We start from the raw sequence: 8,814 nt of genomic DNA, 5'->3' as shown, positions 1-8,814 counted from the left end.
TTTCTTACTGCCCAATGAAAGAGTTAGGAATCACTAAAAATATGAATAAAAGTTCGGACCAGCAGATGGCATGATGGCTATGTTGTTGGTCTCCCACACATTCCACTGCCATTTGAGTCCTGGACCAGGCGGTTTAAAACTCACACCAGGTGCATGTGCATGTGTGCCCAAAATCTCGAGAGGAGAATGGAGGCGAAGGGATTGTGGTGTGGCCATTTCCCCTGGGGAGTGATTTCACACTTTCTGTCTCCCTCTGTCTCTCCAGCGGGCGCATGTGCCCTATAGCAAAAGTCTCCAAAAAATAAATAAATAAACATTGACAAACTGATGTGGCAAAAATGGAAAGCTGTATCAGATCCCAAAACTTAGATAGTCCTCCCTAAATGAGGAAGGTCTGTATGATCCAGGCAGGAATGAATTGTTTAGCAGATTTGATTTCTGTGTGACCTTGACGCCATTCACATGATGGCTTCACAGAACTCAGGGCCATCTGTCCTCTCATAGGGTCTGGTGTGGTCTGAGGACAGGTGTGCAGGTCGTAAGCCAGTAGACCCAAGGTTGCTCCCATCTGAGCAAGTTCAGGTCAAACCACGCAGCTTACCGACAGGGTGGTCTGATCCTGTTAGAATTTCAGGGTCAGCTCAGAGTCCTTTACAAATCGACTTGGCTTCCTGTTTTTCCATTGTCTGAGTCATAATCTGGGCTCCAAGCCTTCGTTTGTGGGCAGTGGACGGTCTGACCTTCTTGGGAGGTGTTCCGTTCATGGTCATCTTTTGGCTCCCCCAGTGCACTGAAGGCTTCCTGAGAACCTGAGTGTGCTCCGAGTCAGAGGTCGGCTCTGCTGCTGGCCAACTTCAAGGCATTCAACCAGTGGGGGATTCACCGCACCCAAATTTGGGGCCACACCCTTTGGCAGACTGCTGAAGTTTCAGGCATCTTCACAAGCAGCAGTAAATCAGACCTAAACTGTCATCGTAATTCAGTTTTGCTGAAGTCATGATAGACTCAAGCAGAGCCTTAAGATTTCATTTTGAGGATTCTTATCAATATAATGAAGTCGGTAGGCATATCATATTCATATACTTTCTGGCTTGTAATCAGATGCATACAAGGCTATTAATACTCTGCCAAGAACTGATGAGAACGCTGCGTTTTTAATCCAGCTCTCTCTGGTGAGGGCTCTAACCTCCTGAGCATCCTCAAACGTTCCCATAGCAGCTCAGAGCGCGTTCATGACCTGTGATTACACAGGCCTTGGTACGTCCACTTATTTGGACTGGAGTTCCAGTCTATGAGTAAGCAAGCTAACATACTCAGTAGACGTTGAGGATACGAGATTTAAAATCAAACCCTTGTGCACGGACGGCACTAATGATTGGACCGCGGGCAAGAAGGGTTCAGCTAACGCAGCTGGTGTTTGCTCACAGAGGCTATAAATTTGTTTTAAGTTCAAAATATGGTTTCCTGCTATTTTTAAGAGTCAGAAAGGGATTTAGCCAGATTATTCTCGTTGGATTTAATGAGGATTGTGTGCAGTTACAGGGCCTGGGTAATAGTTTGAAAACTTAAAAGGTCAATAGCCCTATAGATGAATTGTATTTGTCCATTTGCCTTTTTACTCTTCCTCTCCCTCTCATTTTCGTCTCTCCTTCTCTTTCTCTTTTTCTTTATTCCTTTCCATAAATGTTTATGGGTATTTTGTATGTTTAGTCACTTTCCTAGCCAGGCTTGAATTTTCAGTGTTCTGCAACCCTCCCCCACAAACCACATGGATTTAAAGACATTGCATTTGCATAAACAAGATTACCATCAGTTATATGATTGTGAAAGGAGGTCAGGGAGGAGTAAAGAACCAAAAGTTAGAGCCATCCCCCTTGTTAACTCACAGGATTGGAAAGGACATTGAGAGGAAAGGCTATGCACTGCCATCTGACACAGCAGGAAAAATGCCTAAAACATCCTTTCAGGCAAAGCCGCCCCATGTCCTGATCATTACAAAAATACCCGAGTTCGAGTACTGGGTTGTCAGAAAAGTCATGGTGTACTGAAATGTGTCTTGACTCTTCCCGACAACCCAATGTTTTATAATATTATCAGAATATCAGTAGCCGATGGATGACGTGGCTTTCTGTACTGTATGGTAAGTGTAACATGTTACAAGGCAGGCATAACCAGAAACGTGTGTGCCGTAACGGTTTTCTGCTCTCCTGGGTATGCATGTCTTACAAAGTACATCTGAGGAGAAAAATCAAAACCACACAGAGATTAACATTTTCCAGTATTAACATTTTCTAGTCTGAGATTAGGCAACGATACATTCCAGGGTAGTGGGCGTTGACATCCGAGGTTGCCCAACCATTCAGTCATCGTCTGTTGGCTGGACTTCATCTGCCTAATTCAATCTTGCTGCACGAAAGTGTGGTCAATTTTGGAGAGGGTTCTCATGCCTTAAGAAGTCCTGTTTCATGGTTATGATAGACCAGACCTGAAATCTATCCCTCCGATGGCACGATAGCTGTGAAATACAGTCCTTTTGCACTAGCTGACGGTGCTCACGTTATAGACATCACATGGCTTCCTAGTTTACTTTCCCAGATTACTGGCTCTGTCTCCTTTTGGGAGGTCACGTTGTCATTGGGAGTATCCATTCTGCTCAGCTTTGACAACATTTGGTGAGTTTCTTCCAAAATTTAACATTAGCATTTGACAGGAGTTCTTAGAAACTAAAAATGCAAACTAAGTCATTCATATCTAGTCAATAAATATTTCCATTAACATGTCTTCTGCCATTATGAAAGAGGGGAAGGGGCAATGGAGACCAGGAATGGAGGAGAAAGCAACATACTTTCTGCTAAACTCTTGGGCAAGTTAAAGGAAAGCTCAGGGTGAGATACGGTCTGTCTCAGCCTGACCTTGTACAACATACAATACCAGACTTTTCTTATCCTGCATAGGGCTTCCTGAGGCTTATTTTCAAGTTCAGTTGGCCAGATGCCCTAGGTGCCTTTCTGTCTGTTTCAATGCTGCCACCTTGTGGATTACCTAAACGCAGTGTCCAGCAAACCTCCTTCATGGAGAAGAAAGCTGCTTTCCTGTTCTTCATTTTATATGGGGTGGAGTGGGATGGCCAAACACCTGTATAAGGATTTCACCCTTAGAGTTATTTTTGTTAGTTTATGTCTGCCAAAACAAATTCGAGGTACCAGTAATTTCATTTTTCCCCTACCCCAAAAAGTCAAGCTGCTTTTAAAAAAGAGGTTGCTGAAAAATAAGGCTAAGGGTTTTAAAAACACAGCATCTTGTAGGACAGGAGACAAGTCATTCCTGCAAACCCATTCATGCCGTCTTTTCAGATTCCAAAGAAAACATATCGAACGGTAAAAAAAATAAATAAATAAAAATAGGTAGCTATTTAAATGCGCTTTGACTTTAAATGACCTTGCATTGAGGTTTTAAGTGGGGCGAACAATTTATATGCAAATTGAGAAAATCACTTTAAAAAGCAGAAACTTATACTTAATTGACCTGATTGAAAGCCTAGAAGAAAAAAATAATAATCTTAAGAAAATGCTTCAGACCCTGACACTAAGACCTGAAGGTAACCTGGGACCATGAGAACCGAGTCTCCAGGATGAGGCACTCGGCCAAGTCACATTTCTAGACTTCGGGGGCCCGCAGGTCAATCTCTAATTAAGATTCTTTCCATTGGTACATATCAGTTTATATGATTCATCCTCAAGAACAGATTCTCTTTCATATTAAATATTGTGGAAGTAAGAAGAAGGCTGCAGATGTAACATATGTGCTCTGGAAAACAGCCTTCCTGGAAATTTTATGTAAACCCAATTTGACAGGCAGTCCATAATCTTTTTAAAGCTGGATAAAAAAAAAAAAAATTACTCAATATGATTTTGCAAACATTTTGACATCTCCATGCATCTTTTGGTTTCCTGGTAATCCTAGATTTCGTGGCTTTCCCAGAATGTTCGAAAAGACATGAAGTTATATAAATTGTGCTTTCCATGAATGAATTAATGACCTTTCTGACCCCAGATGATTACATTTATTTTTCTCTGCTTGTCTCTATTTCTTCCTTCTACTCACTGTAGAGTTTCCAACATATGGTTTTAACTGCGAGTTTGGCTGGGGCTCTCACAAGACATTCTGTCACTGGGAACATGACAACCACGTGCAACTCAAGTGGAGTGTGTTGACCAGCAAGACAGGACCCATTCAGGATCACACAGGTAAAGGGGAGTTCACTGCCGGTCGTGGCTTTGCACATTTCTTTTTCTTTTTCTTTCTCCTATCTATTTATTTGTTGTGATTCTCCGGCCATGAAGTCGGGGTCTCGAACTGTAGTCAGCTGTGTGTGAATCCAACACTCTAACCACTCACTGGCCCCCAAGTTCTCTTTCGATCTGTGACTCTGCTAGTGGAGAAGGTTTCTGTGCCTGGGAATATGGTGGGCTTGGGGAGAAGACACTATAAGCATTAGCTCATGCTTTTATTGTTGTGGAATGAACAAGGTCTCTTTCTTTCTGTTGAATCCACCTTCGGAGAAGTAGTAGAAATGCTGATTGAATTTGGCCGTCGAATGGCCTCCTTGAAAAACAACAGCAAACTAGGCAAAGACATGTGAATGAGTGTTCATTTGTACGCTTTCTTATAAACTTTTTATCATGGACCATATTCTAAAGTAGAAAAGAAGTACTGCAATGAACCCTATATAGTCAGCCCTTCTTCACATCGCAGAGGCAGAACCCTTGGGTACTGAAGGCTGACCGTATCCATGGATGTGGCTATCTTCAGGGGTCCTAGAACCAGTGCCCACAGACACCAAAGGATGACTATCTGTACATCATCCTGCCTCAACAATGGTCACATCATAGGAACCTTACTATCTCTGTGTCATTCTTGGCTCTGTGTTACTTATAAGCAAGTCCAGGTATATTTTACAACTAGAGAAACAATCGGTCAGCCTAATGCTTAATCTCTCCCAACCCTTGAAACAGAGGGGGAACAAGGTGGGGTGGGATTATTACTCTTTTGGGAAGGCTATGGAATCTAGCCCATTTCCTCTGAGCTGGTAGGAATGTCATCACACCCTCACACACAGCCCATCCCACCTCCTGCCTTATTTTCTTCCTAAGATTAATTACTGGGGAAGGAGTGGGTTAGGGGACAGAGGAGCTGGCAGCTGCTCTGTAAATGTGTCTCTCCACTCCCATCCTGTTTCCCTCCTAGTCACTTTGTCACCTAGCCTGAATACAGATAAAGAATCAGCAATGTTGGGACCAGCAGATGGTGTAGAAGTTATGGTGTTGGACTTCCCCATGGCCAACTATGGTTCAAGTCCCAGACCCGGTGGCTTGAAACTCACACCAGGCATGTGGGCGTGCCCAAGATCTCAGAAGGAGAATAGAGGAGAAGGGATTGCAGCATGGCCATCTTCCTGGGGCATATGCTTTCTCACTTTTCCTCTCTCTGTCTGCCTGTCTGTCTCTCTCTCCAGCAAGCTCACGTGCCCTAGGGAAAAAAAAATTCTCTTTTAAAAAAAGAGAAAGAGAAAGAATCAAAAGTGTCTTGCCCAAAACACAAACTCACACAAATATACACACGCTCACACAAATATACACACGCTCACAACAAACACTCAACTCACTAACTTCTGTCTACTCAGGAATACTTGCACAGGACTGCTTACTCAGGTAGTGGCTTCCCAAAGGGTACCCCAGAGGGCCATAGGCTGATGCCGTCCTCGTATTAGTACTTTGGATGAGGGGGCAGTGGGCCCGTGCCAGGCAGAGGGCACTGCATGGCTTCCTCATTCTGTCGTCCCCTTTCTTCCCAGTGAATATAACCATCGAGTAGGTTGAATTGGCCTCCTTCCACCACGGCTACCTCCTTGCCTAATGAGAATGACAAGGAAATTGGTTAAAATTGGACTCCTTCAATTCGGAGACACTTTCAATTGAATCTTAAGACAAGCAGTTTTAGAAAACTTAAAATACTTTGACTGTAAATGGCACTGTACATATAAATGGCATCAAATTAACTAAATGCAATTAGCTGAAATGAAGGCAGTAATGGTGGAAAAATTGATGCAAAGTGAAGCAAAATGGCTCAGTAGGATCTGACATTCAACGGAGGTTAAAAGCGATGTGCGCCAGAGACAAAAGCTGAAAGGCTTGCAGAAGTAAAGTGCTAATTGAGAAAATGAAGACAGAGTTCCTGACCCAGAACTGTGATAAAACCCTTGAAAGGAAAAATATCAGTGCTTTATGTGTCGAAGGATCCGAAAAGGAGGGCTGGGCTAGATTAGCACGGGCGAGTGCGAGTCCTTCAGAGGGACCGGGTCCTTTGTTCTCCCAGCCACCCAGACTGCCTCAGCTGTCACGGTCTGCCCTGTCTAGAAAGAGCCTCGCTCGCACTGGCAACACAGCCAGTTGCTGCGAGAGATGGGCGACAATGACATCTGAAAGGCAGGCCCTTGTTAGCGGGGAGAGAAATGGAGATGAAGAGAGCTCCTCGCACACAGTCCACGCGCAGCACCGACACCGTGTAATAGATGGCCCTGGTTTATGTCATCCGGTGAATCTCTGCAGATTTGCAGAGTTGTCTGTTGTTTCGAGTTACCACTCTCTAGGTAAAATATCCTTCTGCATGCATTCTTTCAAGTTAAAAAAAATTATTTATTTAATTTTACCTACTATTGTTTATTTTTTCATTTGACCAGAGAGACACAGGGGGGGGAAGTGAGAAAGCAAGCTGCCAGGTCCAGGACTCGAACTGTGGTTAGCCCGGTGGGATCCAGCACCTTAACCACCATGCCACCTGCTGGCCCCCCTGCTGCCCGATTTTGAATGTGTTTGAAGGACTCTCTTGGTTTTTCTGATTTGATCACTAAGAGTGAAATGACGGGCCTCGTCACGGACCGCGACTGCGGGCGAGCGTCTTTCCCTCGCATTGAACAAACGTCCCCGAGTAGCCCACTTCACGGCAGATGCCCACGGGCACAGGAATACGGGAGTAAGGAAGGGTGTCTACACCTTTGAGCAACTCACAGTCAGTCGCAGGTGCAGCTGGGTGAGGATGTTCCATGGCAGGGAACAGCGATGGCAGTGGAAGATAGCCCAGGCAGGCCCGAGAAAGCAGTCCTGTCTCAGAGCCAGTCTAAGCTGGCTGTTTCATGGCCCGCAGGAGTGAATCCTTATGTGGGGCAGTCAGATACGCGGCAGTGAGTGTGCCGTGGAGAAGTGTGGATGGGCCGAAGGCAGGAGGCGCTGAAGAAGGTTAGGCAGCAGATGACGGGAGAAGCTTTAGAAGGCCCGGGCAGCGGCAGGGCAGAGGCCGTGAGACCTCGCAGGCAGCCATCCTCCCTCTACCTATGTCCACTGTCTCCTTCCCACCACCTGTTCTCCGACTCACCTTCATAAACCCCATGGGCTCAGTAAATGTGTTTTCCCTCTGGAACATTGCAGCTTCACTCTTTTCCCATAAGATTAGGGGGACATGGGCTCGCCCTGTAGCCTAGTGGTTAAGGGAGACAGATCCCACATGGCCGACGACATGGTTAGAATCTCAGCCCCAGCAGCTTGAAAAGCATGCCAGGTGCACGTGTGAGCATGCCCAAACCCCAACAGGATAGAAAATGGGGAGAGGAGATTGCAGCATGAGCACGCCCCCTCGACGGGCACTTTCTTGCTCTCTGTGTCTCTCTCTCGTGAGCACACACCCTTCGCCAGATCTCCTTTGAAAGGGAGGGTAAGGGCAGGAAGTGTGTCTTCTTCCCTAGCCATCTTGGCGGACTGTTAACCGTGTCTCATGTCAGTCACTTGGCACTGCACACAGACGGGAGGCCACGTCTTGGGCATTAGTGGACATGACAAACTGAAAGAGTGGCTGTCTTAGCTGAGTCGCTCCACAAGGGCCGGGAGCCAGACAGGCATCCAGCAGCGTCAGACACACTGCAGGCGTTGGGACTCGGTTCCGTTCTTTCATGATTCCACGTCCTGGTCTTGATGAGCGTCAGACCGGGGTCTCGTGTGAGCGGGTCAGGGCAGGAAGCTGCCCGCTAACACACCCCGGCGAGCAGACACAAGACAGACCCACATCTACACAGTGAGAAGGTGCCTTACAAGACCCAGGCCTCTGGGGCAGCAAACGAACTTCCCGCTGCCCACGGAGGCCCAGCAGTGGGTTCCCACTTACATCAGGTGAGGTGTTCGTTCGAGGAGCTGATTTCTATTTGCAGAGCAAACAGTGAAACCTGAGTTGTGTGTTTAGACCAGGTGGCGGCAGAGCCAATGTTCCCACTGGGGGTAATTAAAAGCAAAGCCAGGAGTAAGTCCTCGCAGCTCAGCAAGTGTGTGCATTGCCGAAATGGCACGTTCTAACACGCCTCGAATGCAACCTTGCTCTCCTTAAGCCAGAAGCCCACATCCAGCACACGGATGTGTTTACGGGATTTGGAAACCGTTGAAGTAAGCTAAGGGGGGAAATCATCTAAATTTGAAAAACAAAAACAAAAAAAAAGATTCCTAAATTATTTGGAAAAGTTGCAGCTTTCCTTTCATCGAGCTGACAAGTGACCAAAATATCATCAAGAAGTCTGGCTGCTCGCATATTAAGTACAAACACATCACAATTATTCCTTTTAATGTCTGTGTTGACATGGGTGCTGCCAGCGCAGTCTTAGAGTTGCATAAAAATAGATTTGCGTGGTCAGAGTCTGTCTGTCCAGTCTGTGTCAACCGTGCTTTCGATCTGCTGGCAGTGGTACAAGGACCTCGTGGCGTGACCGCCCACGTC

At 46.0% G+C, this 8,814-nt stretch overlaps 1 protein-coding gene across 5 annotated transcripts in view; it reads left to right on the top strand.

The window, feature by feature from the left end:
- Window positions 1-8,814, top strand: part of NRP1 (neuropilin 1) — a 173,449-nt gene that overhangs the window by 155,538 nt on the left and 9,097 nt on the right. For all 5 annotated transcript variants that reach the window (XM_014591504.1, XM_006158289.3, XM_006158287.3 and 2 more), the window contains exon 14: window positions 4,110-4,247. In XM_014591504.1, coding sequence (XP_014446990.1) covers window positions 4,110-4,247 — 138 coding nt within the window. The remainder of the gene's footprint in view (window positions 1-4,109; window positions 4,248-8,814) is intronic.

The sequence above is a fragment of the Tupaia chinensis genome, unplaced genomic scaffold (assembly GCF_000334495.1).
Source record: "Tupaia chinensis unplaced genomic scaffold, TupChi_1.0 Scaffold000578_2, whole genome shotgun sequence".
In the NCBI taxonomy this organism is placed as follows: Eukaryota; Metazoa; Chordata; class Mammalia; order Scandentia; family Tupaiidae; genus Tupaia; species Tupaia belangeri.
Note: the sequence above shows the minus strand (reverse complement) of the source record. Positions and strands in the feature narration are given on the sequence as shown.